The 16,033-nt window shown below is 55.1% G+C and overlaps 5 protein-coding genes across 9 annotated transcripts; 2 read left to right on the top strand and 3 right to left on the bottom strand.

Annotated features, from left to right (window-relative positions):
• Positions 1-472: 472 nt before the first annotated feature.
• PV07_09405 (uncharacterized protein) lies at positions 473-2,180 on the top strand. The gene has a single exon (XM_016396664.1). It carries the CDS (start codon positions 657-659, stop codon positions 1,362-1,364), a length of 708 nt encoding a protein of 235 aa, XP_016246520.1. The 5' UTR covers positions 473-656; the 3' UTR covers positions 1,365-2,180.
• Positions 2,181-2,443: 263 nt separating this feature from the next.
• PV07_09404 (uncharacterized protein) lies at positions 2,444-4,468 on the bottom strand. The gene has a single exon (XM_016396663.1). The coding sequence runs from the start codon at positions 3,691-3,693 to the stop codon at positions 2,461-2,463; it is 1,233 nt and encodes a 410-aa protein (XP_016246519.1). The 5' UTR covers positions 3,694-4,468; the 3' UTR covers positions 2,444-2,460.
• A 192-nt stretch (positions 4,469-4,660) lies between these two features.
• Positions 4,661-6,190, top strand: PV07_09403 (uncharacterized protein). The gene is made up of 3 exons (XM_016396662.1): positions 4,661-5,618; positions 5,711-5,766; positions 5,822-6,190. The coding sequence occupies exons 1-3, from the start codon at positions 5,065-5,067 to the stop codon at positions 6,058-6,060; spliced, it is 849 nt and encodes a 282-aa protein (XP_016246518.1). The 5' UTR covers positions 4,661-5,064; the 3' UTR covers positions 6,061-6,190.
• Positions 6,079-10,474, bottom strand: PV07_09402. Of its 5 annotated transcripts, none has more exons than XM_016396661.1 (3): positions 9,023-10,474; positions 8,082-8,842; positions 6,079-7,979 (listed from the first exon to the last, which is right to left on the bottom strand). In XM_016396661.1, the coding sequence occupies exons 2-3, from the start codon at positions 8,806-8,808 to the stop codon at positions 6,898-6,900; spliced, it is 1,809 nt and encodes a 602-aa protein (XP_016246517.1). In that variant the 5' UTR covers positions 8,809-8,842; positions 9,023-10,474; the 3' UTR covers positions 6,079-6,897. The 5 variants fall into 5 exon arrangements, with proteins under 5 accessions (XP_016246517.1, XP_016246515.1, XP_016246513.1 ...); XM_016396659.1 differs by having other exon boundaries at positions 6,079-8,842; positions 9,023-9,834; positions 9,885-10,474; XM_016396657.1 differs by having other exon boundaries at positions 6,079-8,794; positions 8,847-9,834; positions 9,897-10,474.
• A 1,820-nt stretch (positions 10,475-12,294) lies between these two features.
• Positions 12,295-15,389, bottom strand: PV07_09401 (uncharacterized protein). The gene has a single exon (XM_016396656.1). It carries the CDS (start codon positions 15,214-15,216, stop codon positions 12,727-12,729), a length of 2,490 nt encoding a protein of 829 aa, XP_016246512.1. The 5' UTR covers positions 15,217-15,389; the 3' UTR covers positions 12,295-12,726.
• Positions 15,390-16,033: the final 644 nt, after the last annotated feature.

Raw genomic sequence — 16,033 nt, 5'->3', positions numbered from 1 at the left:
CCCAAACGTAGCTTTACTAAAAAGAGGAGGGACGGATCTATCAATGTACAACACGATACGAAGTTCAGAGAGGGCAGGGTATATATCAGCGCAAAAGGAGCGAATCTGGTCTTGTAGATTCCGGGTCGGAGACGCTGGCCCCTTATAAGCGAGCGCATCAAGGGTCGGCAGTCTGTCAATATCTCTTATCCAACACTTTTTGGTTCATTGATTGTTGCGCTGGACGAGACTCGGGGTGGATGAGCTGTCGACGAAATAAACCTCATGATCCGGTAGTCCCCGGTACTGGTATATTCTCATTTGTAACAGAATCCACCAGGAAATGGAACTGCGGCCGAGGCGCGGCGCCGACTGTAAAGCTCCGCTGCTGCCGCCGGTGTCGCCAAAGTGGCCTCTCTAGCAAACATGCCAAGAACCCCCTTTGAGGCAGAATCGACGTCACTTTGCGCAGGCTCTGCGCCGTGCATTCTTTGTCAAAGTGTCATCTTGTGAGAGAGGCATTGAACAGATTGGTCTCAACGCCACCTCGTTCTGCCGTACCTCCCCTCCATGGCCCTTCCCATCTTCACTCCTACCTCCCTAATTCTGGCGGTCGCCATTGCGGACTCTTGATTTCGGACCAGAGCAAGTCGTGCCCCTGCGCACACAAACGAATCATGTGGATTCTTCCCCTCGTGGGGTACACCGGGCTCATCCTAGGGTTCGCATTCCTCACTCTCTCCATTGCTTCGGGTCTCTATTACCTCTCCGAGCTCGTCGAAGAGCACACCGTCCTCAGTGCCAAACTCCTCAAGCGCCTGATCTATGCCGTGGTAGTCGCACAGTTACTGCTCTGGCTCGTCGATGGATTCCCCTGGTATCTCACCTTGTTGGGCGTGGCCAGTCACGGTGTCTACGCGACGAACCTGCGGCATTTCCCCATCGTGAAGCTGTCGGATCCCTTTTTCCTTACGAGTTGTGCCTTGGTCATCCTTAACCATTGGTTATGGTTCAGACACTTCAGCGACGCAACTACAAGAGGAGGTCCATATCGGGGTGCACCACCGAGCAGCAGACGAGATTGGTACTCGGCACCTCCCATATATGACCAACCCACTTTCACCGAGATTGCATCATACTTTGGGCTGTGCGTGTGGCTCGTTCCATTTGCCCTATTCGTCAGCCTCAGCGCCGGAGAGAATGTTTTGCCAAGCATGGGATCCGAGTATGCCACGGGCGAAAGAGAAGGTGTTGGTTTCAAGAAGGGCCACAGAAGGAAGAATACAGGAATGGCCAAGGCGGCTGTTCATGCTACCAGAGATTGGGTTACGGAGACGGGTGCTGTGATGGGGTTCTGGCACGCCGACAACGTCCGGCCAGTATAGTGATAAGAGCTGCATCCGAAACCCTGCCGGACCCAGCATCAATTGCTATGTCTGAATGTGAACGCACCATCTCAAGCTCTGGGGGACAAGTGCATCCTAAAATCATTCCACGCCACCGAGCGCCCAACAGAGGATGTGACGAAGCTAGGAATAAAGCAGCAAAGCCCGGCTATAAAGTCAGCGTCACCGGTTGTCCGAGCCAGAGACCAATTCTACAAGGTCTTCGCAGCGGTCTGGCCGACGAGCAGGAGTGGCGCGGACATTCCATGATCCTTAACAGTCACGGTTCGCGGTCCATGTGAAAGTGCAGGTGCTCGGTTCTCTGCCATATAGCTGCTTGCTTCCACGAAGCTCCTTGCGAGGGATACACCGTCCCATTGGGACCGGTGTCAGGGATTTACGAGACACTGGGATCGAGAGTTGGGTCCATCACCACTCCGAGGATCGAGGCTTTATATGGCCATGGAGCCTGCTGAGCGGGTGGCATATCCCTCGGACCGAGCAAGAGGTTGGAGCTATGAGATATGAGGGGATCATCTGTCCAGGTAATTGCGGCACGCGCGAGAAGCTAGATTTCAAATGATTGGCAAGAAGAAGCATGAGGATGACAATGATGAAACCCGTTCCCGATTCGAAGTTATCACACAGATTAGATCCTACCCAATACACCGCTGGCGCTGTAGAAACACCAGCTAGACGAAACAGACATGTACCGAGCAGGGCATCGCAGCCCAAATATACCCCAGACCCGGTATTCTGTAACTAGCTAGCCAGAGCCCAAAGCCCAAAGCCCGAATCCCGAATCCCAAATCCCGCAGTCGACGAGATAGTAACGTACCTACCTACCTACCTAGTAATACATAAGAAAACAACGTGGGAGCATCACACACAATCATGCCCAGTTCTCCCTTTAGCACCGATCGCCAGTCGGGTCTGATTGTGACTTTGATCCGACTTTCGTCTCCGATCTCGAGACCGATTTTCTTCTTTTTGGGGTCCACGTCGCTCTAAAATTGTGATTGTAAACCCTCTCCGGCCCTGGGGTCCTTACTCTCCCCCCCCCTCCCCCCCCCTCTCTCTCTCAGGGGTTTTCTGCTCAAGAACCGGTCTCGGCGCCGGCGCCCACGTCGGGCCAGAACCGCCTCTCGACGTCCAAAATATGCTTCCACACGGCGAGGTAGACGTCCAGCTTGCGGTTGACGGCGTCCTCGCGCTCGGCCAGCAGGTCGGTCAGCTCGGCGATCTCGGCGACAAAGGCCTCGAACGCGGCGCTGGTCCAGTTGGGGATGAAGGCGTCGCGGAGCGCGCCGCCGTCGAGGTCGCTCGCGTGGGTGGTGGGCGGGGACTCCATGCGGTCCGTGCTCGTGGTGGTGGGTTCCGCGTCGTCGAGAGCGGTGCTTTTGTCGGTCGCTGCGGCGCCGTCGCTGTCGTTGTGCAGCGTGTTGACCTCGCTGCCCTCGAGTTCCGACATGACGCCTTCGGACTTGGTCGTCTCCTTCGCGTCTCCGCCCACGTCCAGTGCCGCGAGAGGCTTCTCCCCAAACGACCTGGCGTAGTTCCACGCGCTCAGGTACACGGTCTCGGTCGCCCACAGCACGACCATGCCCTCGAGCAGACTCATGCTGGGGTCGGTCCAAAACGCTCGAAACAGGTCGATGTACTGCTTGGTGGCCTGCTCGGCCGTGAACATGCCGTCGGCGCGTGTTGGCGCGTCCAACTCCAGGCCGTACTTGGCAGCGGTGTCGGCGAAGAATTTCAACTCGGTGTGGATGTTCTGCAAGGCCCCGGTCAGGCAATTCACGATGCGCCAACGCAAGGACGTCGATTTCTCCGTGACGTTGACGTAGGGCAGGTCGACACGGGCGATGAGAGAGCCGATGAAGCCGATGTAGGATTGCGCGTAGAGCCGGTCTTGGGAGAGCCAGCGCGATAAAGTGTGTTTGGGAAGACTACCTTGCCCCGCCAGACGGAGGAAGGGATGTTCTGTTGCTTGGGCGAATTGTTGCGGGGCGGAAGTTAAGAGGATGCTTGTGAGCGATGGTGGAGGGCCTGTTGCGATCGGTGGCGACGAGACATATGGATGGTTCTGGGCCAGTGGGTGAGAAGGCGGGTTATGAACGTGGCTGCTTGGGTAGAAGTAGGTCGTGGTGGTGTTATAGGCGTGTGGGGTCGCTTGTTGGACGTTGTAGCTCTGAGGATGGCTCCCCTGGCTCATGACTCCAGTCGTTCCGGAAGAGACGGACATCTGATCGCTCATGGTGGACTGGCGATGGATGTAAGGCCCAGGCGGGCCCTGGTGAGGGTAGTAATGGGGTGAATTGTTCCACATGATTGCAAACTGGCTGGGGGGAGTGTGTTCTGCAAGGCTGAGAGTAAGACAAGGCTCCTGAATCCAAAGAGTTCGGTCCTTTTCGGGATCAATGCGTGCTACAGCCTTGTCCTGAACTCATCAAATGCAATACGGAGGCCAAAGACCCTGTCTAAAGTGGTGTTGCAACAAGGGTCGCCGCGATTCCAAAATTCAACCCTTCTGTACAACGCTGGGGCGCACGTGGTCTGCACTGGCAAGTGGAGCTTTGCCGAGATTTGAGAACCAGAAAGCCCCAAGAGCTGGGCAGAAGCAGGTCAATGGACAGTGGTAGACCAAGTGATAAGACCCCAAGGTTGGCGGTTTGTGGTGAATGGGTAGTATGCCAGAAGTCGAGAAGGAGGAAGTGACAAAGAGTCCTGGCCTCGCGGGATCCTTGAGGCTCGGGACGAAGAGGCGGTGGAGGTGGGGGATCCCCTGGGCTCCCTGGGCTCGAAATACGAGGATCCGGTATAGCTCACAAGGTCGTTCGTATCTGTCGGCTATCGGGTCTCCAGCTCGCCTCGCGTCGACGACCGACAATGTCGGCGCCCGTATCCAGTTCTTTCGAGGGCGCCCGAAATTGCGGTCCAAGAGCCGCGAAACAGGGCGTTTCTTTGGCGCAAAGGCGGGAAGCAAGGGCTGCAAGACTCTGGCGATCAGGTCGGTTGCGGTCCACCACAATTACGTACAGCGACTCGGTTGCTGAAACGTCCTTGTTGTTGTCCTCCTCTTCCCAAAGAAAGTGTCTGCTTCTTCTTCCCTGAAGATATAGAGCCGTCACAGCTGAAATCCCCGAGGTGTAGTTCTGTAGCGGTGGGGGCTAGCTCCGGCGAGCTTCGCGACGGTCTTTCTCTCCCTGCGATTCGCCCAGGCGTCTCCGTAAACACCCAGAAAAACCCAAATCCGGTCAGTCGGGTATCGAAATCAAAATGCCGCCGTTGATAGGGTCAACCCAAGGTTTCGGTGGATCGGGGACCTCTGTCAAACGTTTCCGTGATAAAGGATCTCGGAGACGTCCAGAGCAGGTCAATCTTGCTTTGCGCGATAAGGAATCAGAAGAGAAGGAAACGTCCAGGACCAAAAGTAGCCAGAGCAAGTTGGTCTTTTATAGCAGGGATCCGGGAGAAGAGTTTTTCTAAGGTAAGAGGCCACCAACGTCAAGGTAGCTCCAACGACGCAGAGACGACGAACCGAAAGTCTGGTGACGTCGGCGATATACACGCTTCTGCGTCCACTGGTTGAACTCTTGGTGGTGTCTTCGGAGGCCTGACAGTCGATTCGATCAATCAGTAACGTCCCTGAAGAATATAAAAAAGGGGGGACAAGATCATCCAAGCTCGACCGAAAACAATGCCTCGAGTTTTCCTCATCACCGGCACGTCGACCGGCTTCGGACGCGACTACGCCCAAGAAGTCCTGGACCGCGGTGACATTGTGGCTGCCACCGCCCGCGACCCGTCGCAGCTATCCTTCGCCAACACCACCCCCGAGACGTACCTGGCGCTGCAGCTCGACGTCACGGACAAGGCGTCGATCAAGCAAGCCTTTTCCGAGACGTTGAAGAAATTCGGCCGCGTCGACGTGGTGGTCAACAATGCCGGGTACGGCCTCTCGGGCTGTTTCGAGGAGTGCACCGACGAGCAAATCCGGCAGCAGATGGAGATCAATTTCTTCGGGCTGCTCGACGTCACGCGCGAGGCGCTGGAGACCATGAGGGACAAGCAGAAGCCCCAGGGCGGCTTGATCCAGCAGATCACCAGCATCGGCGGGCAGAGGGGCGTGCCCTTCTTCAGCATCTACTGCGCAAGCAAGTGGGCGGTTGAGGGCTTCACAGAGGCTCTCAGCCATGAGGTGAAGCCCGAGTGGGGGATCAAGTTCACCCTGGTCGAGCCGGGCGGGTTCAGGTACGTTGTGTCGTCTTTCTTGCCTGTGCTGTTTGCTGTTGATCATCATGCTCTTCTCTCTCCTACATGCTCCGGTGCTGACACTCCTCCAGAACAGACTGGGCTGGCCGCTCAATGACCTTCGCCACCCGCCATCCCGCGTATGACCGTGCGTCTCTTCTCACCTTGTCCCCTTCTCCTTCCATCACTAACAGTCACTCCAGATCTCAACGCTGAGAAACACATGACCGCCCGCCACGGCACGCAGGCAGGAGACCCCAAGAAGGGCGCAAAGGCCATGTATGAACTGGCCATCATGCCCAACCCGCCGTTACGGGTCGTCGTCGGCACCGACGCCTACAAGGCGGTCATGAACAAGCTGGAGCAGTACGAACAGAACTACACAAAATATGCCGCACTCAGTAACTCGACGGATGTGGACGGCTATGTGGCGCCGCAATGAAAGGGTAGTCAATACGGATGCATCTTGTTTTATACCGATGGGCAGACTTGATAAAATGGATCGAGATTCGGTACGGCTCATGTAGGGCAGTAGGAGAACTCCAGGATGGTGCATTTCACCTAGATTTCCGGACAGACTTCCTTTTTTCTCTCCCTATCCAGCTGTATTCACTGCTTCCATTGCCCCATGCCCCCTTCCGATGTAACTGCCTTTATATGGCAAGCGTGAATCCAGGTTCCGTGCGGTCTTTTGGCCAATCTTTGGTTGACAGTATAAAAAATGGTCCGTAATGTACATATACACATTGGTGTGAAATAAGTGAAACAACAAACACAATCATCTGGCCCATCAGTCAATGAACTCATACCGATCCCATCCCTAGCCGGTTTTTGTCCGTGCCCGCATTCATCCCCGTCACGAGCACTGAGATCATCATGGCGCCGTCGCATTGCGCTTGGCCTATATCTCAAGGCCAATCCAACCCGCCTCCGTTGCCTCAACGCCGAAACCCGTACACACAGAAAAGACGCCCAGTCTTTTGGAAACCTGCAATGTCCCTTCGTATAGAGTGAATTAAAAAGAGAGAGGGGTAAAAAATGATGCAACACGAGGGGTATCTGTAACGTGCCCAAAGCAAAATGCTAGAATCGGATAAAACCCCGGCAGCATGCCCTGTTAATGCTTTTTGACTGTGCCATGTTTTTGCTGTTCGTATTCGAACTCCACATCGAAGCCCGAACAATATCTGTAGCGTCATATTTGCTTTTCCTTTCCGTCTGGTTGGCGAGCAAAAATCGTTGTTGCTTAAGAGTGCTCTGTATCATACTAAAAGACGTTTCAAACCCGTTGCTGTTGTTGCTGTGTAGCATTGGCCAGTTGGTGCTTCAATGAATTAATCTCTTCCTGCATGTTGTTCATCCGTTGTTCGAGGCTCGTCACATATGCCCATAGTCGCTCTTCTTGCGCAAACATGGCTTTGGACGTTTCTCCGCTGCCATGGCCGGAATGACCATGACTCGACAGACTGTTGCTGTGAGATGACAAGGGGCCACTCCCACTCATGTGAGTAGGTGGCCCACTAGGCTGAGTGGGAGGATGCGCCGGCCCGCCTTGACTGGGCAAGGTATATCTCGCATCCGGCGGGTTTAACGCATGAGGAGGTGGTAACTGAGGACCACTCGAGGGCACGCCCAGAGACGACCCTGAGCCACCGCCGGATCGTGCGTGCGCTTGGGGATAAAAGGTCGTGCTTGGTGATCGGTTCCTGCCAATGCTGCCGTCGCCTCCAGGGAGTTGACCAACCCTCTGCGTTTGGCCCGGCGAAAGAGGTTTTGGACTCTCTGTCATTGGATTCTGTGGGTAGACGGTCCCTGGAGCGGAGGTCCGCGCGCTCGACGACGACCCGGACATGGGTGGGAACGGGATTGCCGCAGGTGAAGTCACCGGAGCATTGCTGGGGCCCGCACCTTGTTGGTTAAATCCAGGTCGAGGCGGAAATTGACCACTGGCGATGCCACCCGGAGGACGGCCCTGTATTGGAGGATACGTGCTCGGAATTCGAGACGTATGGGCAGGATCGTCGAGCGTGTCGTCTCCCGAAGGTGCTTGTCGGCGGATACCTGGTCGTTTGTCGTTGCCTTCTTCATCCTCCAAAGGTTCGGGTTCGCCGTATACCACGCCCTCCATTGACTCGTCCGCATCCACTTCTTCCTCCCCACCAAAACTGCCCATACTGGATCTCCGTCCGGCGCAACCTCCCGGCCCCTTGTTATGGCGAGCCAAAGCATCGCCTCGGGCAAACTTGCGGCCACACTTGGGGCAGATATGAGGCCTTTCGCCGGTGTGGAGCTTGGTGTGCCGCTTGAGGTCATGAAGGCGGCGGAAGCGGGATGAGCAGGTCGAGCAGACGTAGGGTTTTTCTTGGCTATGCGTTAACAGATGGCTCTTCAGATTGTGATGACGAGTAAACTCGGTGGCGCAGTAGGGGCATCTGTGCTTTTTGCTGGAAGGAGATTTTGTACCTTGTCGTGTACCGGAATGAGGCAAGCTCATCCCTCGTCTAGCAGCGTTTTCCGCCACTTGTGGTTGTAAGAAGGGGGTCGGATACGAGAGCGCCCCCGTCTTCGCGACACCGCCAGGAGAGGTAGAGCCTGCCTCTGCATTCACGACCTGACGGACTGTTTCTTCGAGCGCGAGGGGGCTGCCTACGGTGGTGGTCATGCCCGAGACGGCCGGCATGCCTTCGAGGGTTCCCAACGTCCCACCGCTCGACATACTTGTTGGACTAGTCAACGGTGCATGGTTGTCTCCGGACGCAGAGCCTTCTGGAACAGATCCACCTGGTTGCTGAATATTTTCCGCAACTACAGCTAGTGGCTCGCTGACTGTAGTCGCAGGATCTGAAGGTATGTCCGACGTTGGCTCGAGAGCTTTGCTCGTCACATTCTGATTTGCGCCCATGAGCGCACTTCGGGCTTGGTGAGACGGATTTGGACTTGTTCCAGATGTCGGAGGAGGCGTAGATGGAGATGCTTTGTGTCGTTCCTCGGCAAAGGCGACGGCGGCAGTCATTAAAGGGCCTTCGAGCCTTGGTTTCTTCCCAGGTCTCGACGACTCTTCAAAGTCGTCGCGCAAGCTGGCTCGGGCTTTGGAAGGAGACTGCGCTGAGCTGGGTGGTTTAACGAATGTGGGAGAGGTCGGAACAGAAGCCTCTGGGGATATTTGCGGATCTGGGCTGGATTCAGCCATCAACAAGATCTAAGGCCGCAAGAGTCACTATAGCCTACATAATAGTCAGTGTGCGAGTCCTTGAGCAACAGGCTGTGCATTCGACATCTCTTCCCGTGTTAGGATGTGCTTGAGGAGTAGAAACGGCGGGCAGGCGGTCATGGACTGTTCGTAATCCATAAAAGGAGAGTAAGGGGATTTGCGACATGAATAAAGACGCATGAGGATGGCGTACCTTTTGAAAGGCGCATAGGTTGGACAGGGCTGGGGTTCCCGAGCTGAAAAAGTGTAGGCTGAGCACGAGGCGCTTTTCAGCCTCACGGCAACGCAAGGTGTTTTTATTGTACAGATTGCCAGGTCGGCTAATAGACGCCGATGATTCCCTTTCTTTTTCTTCTCCTATCTCTTAAACACCCGGCAAACGGCGATGCGCAGCATGTTATGAAGGCACAATGTCTGGGGTTGGCCAGTTTCTCGGCGGGTTTCGCAGGTTTTGATTGCGGGCTGGATTCAGAAGGCGAGGCTGAGGCGTATCGAGAAATATGAACTTCTATTCGTTCGGGCGAACAGACAGCTTCAACCTCAATTCAATGAGCGGAGACTTCAAGCGACCAAAAGTTGAAGAGAACGAAAGTGCGAAAAAGACGAAAGGAGCAGGAGGCCGGGTTTCGACGGTGAGGGGAAACGGTTGAGGAATCGCGCCGCCGAACGCGACAGAAATACGGCCTGGGGATCTGCGGCGCAAGAGAAGTTGCTGTGGTTTTCGCCGCTGCCGATATCGTGTACGAGAAAGGGCGAAGGGAGGGACTGAAAGCGACGAGGGCAGCAGAATAACTGGTAGGTAGGTACTCGTTTGACAGAAGCGAGGTGAGCGCCGTAAATGCTTCGGAATGGTTGGCAGCAGGTAGGGATCTCAACAGGATAGCCGAATTGAAATGACGAGGATCTTTGACTGTTTAGTTGACTGCAATCTGATGAATCGCGATTGGGAGCGGGGGTCAAATTTCGAGAATGTGAGAGGCTCTTGGATCGAAGTTGACTCGAAGGCTGTCAGCTCGTCAGATCGACGGGCTCTCATACAGCAGAAGCTTTTTTACTTTTGGCCGTACTGGCTTTCTATGGCAAATGGTTCGCGACAGGCCGAGTGGGAAGAGGAGAGGAAAGATGAGTGACGGACTCGTATGGTTGTGAACCGGCCCAGTGGTTGAGGGCTACGGGTGATGGAGGTGGTGACGGTATTCGAGTGGAGTAACAGCAGCGAGGAGAGGTCGAGTGGCTCAGGCAGGCAGGCCCGTGCTGAACGAACTAATAAAAGGGTCCTTGTTCTTGGGTACACCCTGGCTGGTGGATTCTGCTGGGAATGGGTTTGTGGTTTGGCTGGTGGGACTGGGCCGGGCTTGACTTGTTCCAACGGATGCCCCGTGGCCAGTGTGTCTGGTTCGACGGAACGACGAGAGCGACGAGAAGGATGGAGAGCAGAGGATGATGAAAGAGGAAAAGAGGCGCAGGCAAACCGAATCGTGATACGCAAGTGGGATCGGAGACTGGGGGGAGAAAAAGAGGCAGGTTCAAGAGGCCCTGGCAGCTACGAGCTGCAGGAAGCTGGACGTGGATTCGTTTTAACTTGTCTCTCTTTAGCCGGGGTGGCCACAAGCGGCTCGAAGATCGCAACGGGAAGAGATAAACAGGTGGCGTCCAGGGCAGCAGAGGAGGAGGAGGAGGAGGAGGAGGTGGTGGTGGTGGTGCAGGGGGGGCAGGACTACCCCATAGCACCCCTGTGTCGCTTAGGCCTTTGAGCCACTGGTTGACGGTGGGATTTTTCTGATTGACTTTGGACGGTTTAGATGTGGCACATGAGAGGAGAAGGATCAGCCAGCAGGGTTGGGGATGAGCAAGAATGATTCGTGAACGAGACAATTGATTGACAAACGTCCATGCGATGGCCAAGTGTGGCAGAGGTGGCAGAGTGGCAGTGTTGAAGGAGCTTGCAGCCAGTGATGCTGCCCTATGACGCGCCTCGGGCCCCAGGAACGGCCGCCCGCTGCAGGTGCAGGTTCGAGGGTGGTTCAGTCATGAGGCTTGTGGCTGCCTGTCTGCAATGGGGGCCATTCGTTACAACTTGCCCACAGTCCAGGTACCTACACGCCCTATAAAGGCTGCCTAGGTAGGAATGCTGGGACCGTCGGCCTTAGGCGCTTGAATTACCTTAGGTACTGATAGGTATATTCGAACCATCTCTCCGTCGATCTCTCCCACTCCCCTGTGCTCCCTTCATCCCTTCTCTCCTCTCTGCCAGCAACCTGATTGACATACATCCTCCTTGCCGAATGACGCCATGACATCGGTGGCGGCTGGTGGCTGGTAAAGGGCCCAGCCAGCCAGCGTAGTGCCTTGGGCAACTGGTGCTTCTTCCACCAATCGACCTCAATCCAGCTCCAACCACACTCGCCCACGGCTATCCACCAACACCACCACCACTAATTAACCTTGTGAGTTAGCCCTTGGGTCAACCCTCACGGCCAATGTCACACGCTCTTGGACATTGTTGGTTAGAAGCCAACCTTGCTCCGTTTTCGGCTTCAAATGGTCTCTCAAATTGTCGAGGTGCCGTCCTGTTTCGGGCAGGTTGTCGACTCGACCCCATAAATCCTCAGTCTTCCTTCTGACGACGAGGTCCTGGTGGCGCGCACTACGCCAGGAGAAGGCTCCCTCACGCCTCGTGACTGAAACAAATAGGATGACAAGGCTTTCAGATACCGCTTACGAGTAATGGCTGGTCTGTGGCTGACATCCCAACGCTGACCGTGCACCCAGTCACCCATTATTCTCACGAAAATTTCCCGATCCCTCCCCTCTTGTTGTGATCTTCATTGCCTTCTTAGCGGATCAACACATTGATTACGAGCAAGTCTTGTCCTGTCCGAGTACGCAGTGTCGACGGCTTGTTCTCTCACCGAAAACACACAGGCCCGGACACACATGACGCGAGCAAGCAAAGCGCGAACACGAGAGCTATACGGGCGCCCTGGGATATTACAGCTCCAATGGGCTCTTGTTGCTCTCTTCAGCCACCTCGCAAAGGCAGTGCGGACTGAATGCATACCTCGTGCCGAGTGCATGGATCTTCATCTCCTCAGAAGAAGGGCGTGGTTGTTCTATCCCCCTACTCGGTGAGACATCGTCAAGACGAGCGAGCGCGACCACAGCCCATGTCCTGAAGTACTGGGACGAGTATTCGTATGCGGGCTCGTGGGGCTTAACTGTTTGCCTAACTAGCGAGCGGAACAGGGCATATCCCCGTCGTACCCGCAGTCATTCTTCCCTGGCTTGTGGCTTGTTAGCTCTCCAACCTCTCCAGATTTGTTGCTTTCCTTCAGCGTCTGCGCCACTGGAAGCTGCCGGTTTCATCTAAATCCCGAACTCGCCGACTACCCCAAGCAGACCAGCACCGAAATCGTTAGCCAGATTGACAGGAAGTGCGTTGTCCAACAAACTCGACAGCAATGATGATGTTTTTCAAAAGTCACGGCCGGTCTCAGATCAGACCAGCTGCTATTCCGGCAGTATTATTGTTACAATGAACCTACTGAAAGGTTCCAATGGAGGGGCTCAGCATAACCTCTGCCACCATTATGTCAGACGTGTCGTTTGGCTAGAGGAGAGTGACCCATGTCTGTTCCACAGCACACCAAATCCTTCAAATTGTGCCTTTGATCCAGAAACGGCAGATACGCCGGTCGTGGTCCACTCTACTCCGTTCTGTTGGTCTTCTGTGAAAACTGTGCCCCATCGCTTGAAAACCTCCGTAGGGCTAGACCGGTTGAGTTTGGAAAGACGACGAGATCCGAGATGTGTTTATCTCGGGCGGCTTCGGACAGGGTATCCCAATCCAGGAACTCCAGGAGCCACTCTGTCAAACACTTTGAAACGGGCGCCCGTTCAGCTTGCTGTCCATGGCGTAATCCGATCTCCAACCCTGATGCTAACGGGCAGCCAGTGTGAGAACTCCTCCGCAATGCCGCCCGGCTTCAAACACATGTGCATGCCAAACCAAACTCGGCCCTCCTTGCGCCTCGTTTTTGCCAACGTACTAAAAGGCTCTTGCCTCCGTTGTGCACTCTTCTGGTCCACACAGACCATTTGACATCGTTGGCACGGCCCCAGGACTTCAAAGACGTTCGCGGGATCCTCTCCTATCTGTAGGCTTGTCCACTCATCCTCGATGTATGGGGTCTCCATTTGCCCCCGGTCCAGGTCCTCAGCGATGACTATGTTGCCTCGAAAAGAGTCAGCTGTGACAGCCCTGCCGATTCCGCCATTCTGCTTGATTTGCTCGTTGAGGCGGTTGACGCTCGAACGAGAAACAAGCAAGATGGGACTTTCGTTGGACAAAGCGATTGATTTGCCGACCTCGGTGGCTTGCTTTCCACGATGCAAACCAGGCACTCTCACTTTGGCCTGTCTGATGGTGCCGTCATTAGGGAACCTCGCAAGCGTACAGGGAACGCCCAACGCTTCAGTGAAGAACTCCACCACTTCGGGAGAAGTGTAGACGTGAACTTCAACATTCTCGCCGCAGACGTTGGATGATCTGTTGGTCGTGCGCTCACACTTGGTAATAGTGCCAGCGCGCATAAGGCTCGAATCCAAACTGAGGTGGAGCGTCTTCTTGTTTTGCGAACACTCGGATTCGAATGAGACTCGAAGGACGCTTTTTTGCAGGTCGATCTCGGGTCGAATAAGTGCCATCCGTGGGAAGCGCTTTTGACTCAGCGCAACGTTGGTGCCCTCGTGGACCAGACACCATTCTCGATCCCAGGCGAGTCCTTTTGGTCCCACTTCCCACAGAACGTCGCAGGGGACTCTATATGCTGCGCAGCTTTTGATGGGAAAGACCGACAGGCTCTCTACCACAAAACCTGGCAGGGCCGGAGCCGGACCAACACCTGAAGGATGCCTCTCTTGCTGCACTGGTCTGCCGTGGTCCACGTAGAACTCTTTGATAAAATCGATGAAGGTTACGACATCCTTCATATTGCTCATAGCACCTAGACTCAGCCGGATCGCACCCGTCGGTTTGCCGTTGATAATGTCATTCTCGTCTCCGCACCGTTGGCCTTCGGCGTAATTCTGCCGCAACTCGTCCGCAGAAAGCCCAAGGTCGCGCGCGATGCCGCCGGGATTGCAAAGGCCGCCGGTCCTGAACTGTATATTCTTCACGATGCCAAGCTTCTCTACCTCCGAGTTACTGATGTACCGCCCGCGGCTGTCTTTTAGGTTGAAAGCGAACGTTGGCCCCTGCGCGGCAGAGTCCACAAGCCCATCAGAGTGGATGGCGCAGACCTTGCTTCCGTTGGCGTGGTGCAGGTTGCGGAGCTGGTCTCGGAGCGTAGCAGCTAAGAAATTTGCATGCTTCGAGACATTCTCCATTGACCCATACAGTCTCCTGTGGACATCCAGTGCCGCCTGCAGTGCGATGATGCTGTGGAAGGCCACGGTCCCATCCTCGAGACTACTGTGCAACGAGGGGAATTTTTTCGCGTGCCAGCTTTCACCCAACATCGCGACCGAGTCTACCGTTCCTCCGCCAAAGTACTTTCGCCGTCGGAGGACGTCGCCCGAGGACTTGCGGACTATCAGCGCTCCCAAATCTGGAAAGCCAAATATCTTGTAAAAGCTCAATGCGGTGAAGTCGGGCGCGGTGCAATCATCCGAAAGGTCGAAGGGAGCCGTCGATACCAGGGCGGCAGCGTCGAGGAGAGTGTACAAAGGTAGACCGGGAATCTTTGTGGCGTCACGTATCCTTCGAGTCCATTTCAACGGCAGCCGGCGGCCTGTCATGTTTGATTGCGCGGGGTAGGCAAAAAGGGATAGCTGATCATTAATGATGGAAGGCTGATTATTCAAATCCTCCAGCCACGCCTCAACTTCTCTGTCGTTGGCAAAGCAGGTCGTCTCCCCTGTCGCCAATTCCCTCACCCCGACTAGACTAGTGTGAGCCTCAGCATGATAATAGTAATTGAACCCGGATGGATGGTCTCGGAATGCATCTCCAACAAGCTTGATGGCTGCTGTCGCATTGGGAACGAAGACCAGGTCGAATTTGCCGGGATCGGCATTGAAGAAGCGCAAGACTTGAAGCCGAGCATCGTCGATTCGACGAGAGGACAGTTGCGACGACGCTGAGGCGGAATGCGGATTGCCGAACAAGCTCCCTGTGAGGTCCTCGGAGTACTTTTGGATTAAGGACTTTGCATACAGTGAAGTCCCGGCATGATCGAGATAAGTCGTGTCATTCAGCTGCGGGTATTCTGCCTCTCTAATATCGTCAATATTGGTGATGTAGCCCGTTTCTGGGTCGAGGTCTGCCACAACTTGGGTCCCTCGGGAAGAGGAAACCAGTTTGACGCCGTCGGTCATGGTGGCCATGGCTGAAATACCTGCCGATCTCGACGGGCTGATGTCGGCGTGGTTGCACCGCCCATTGATCTCTTGAGGAGACAGAATGAGTGTCAAATATATCAGTGCTGCTTCTCGGGGATGGCGAGACAGTCAGAAGGAGGAAAGAAACGGTGGATGTACGAGTACGAGATGAGATGGTGAGAGGTGGGGGATGAGGCGAGGCAAGAAGAAAGGTGCAAGTCATGAAAGGCCAAGTTCGGCGTTCTCCGATGGCCGAGAGTCTCGTCGTCTTATTGGTGCTGGGGCTTGCTCTTATCTCATCCTGGATGTGTCACTTATTCCCTATTCCTGTTAATAACGAGGACATATGGAACACCGAGGCAGCTTGTCAGCAAGGAAAGAACTCTATACAGCCGTCGAGTGCGGTGGAAGGCCGGTAAGAAATCGGAGGTATCGGTGGTATGCTTGGCTCTGCCATAACGTCACGGGCAGATCTTGGATTGGTGTTCAATCGTGGAAGCGACTGACCCAGAAATGATGAAGATGCCGGTGCTCGAGATAGGAGATACCGTCTGTACCTACCTTGTGCTCAGAATGATGGCAGCGCCTATGCTTGTTGGTGAGTGACCAGCGTTGGGGAGGCAATGGCGCTTTTGACGGCCGTCAAGGCGGCGATGCTGGCCAGGCTGAGCTACTCCAAATCTGTCTGCGAGGCTGAGCTTTACCGAGTTCGTCCATTCGACTTGGTATCGCAGGCACTCCCTTCCTGCACATTTACTCACCTCGATGCCTCTGCCACCTGTCCCCTTCCTCCACCGAGACTCCGCGACAAATGATGACAAAA

The sequence above is a fragment of the Cladophialophora immunda genome, assembly GCF_000835495.1.
Source record: "Cladophialophora immunda strain CBS 83496 unplaced genomic scaffold supercont1.5, whole genome shotgun sequence".
Lineage (NCBI taxonomy): Eukaryota > Fungi > Ascomycota > Eurotiomycetes > Chaetothyriales > Herpotrichiellaceae > Cladophialophora > Cladophialophora immunda.
This window is presented reverse-complemented; position numbering and strand designations above follow the sequence as displayed.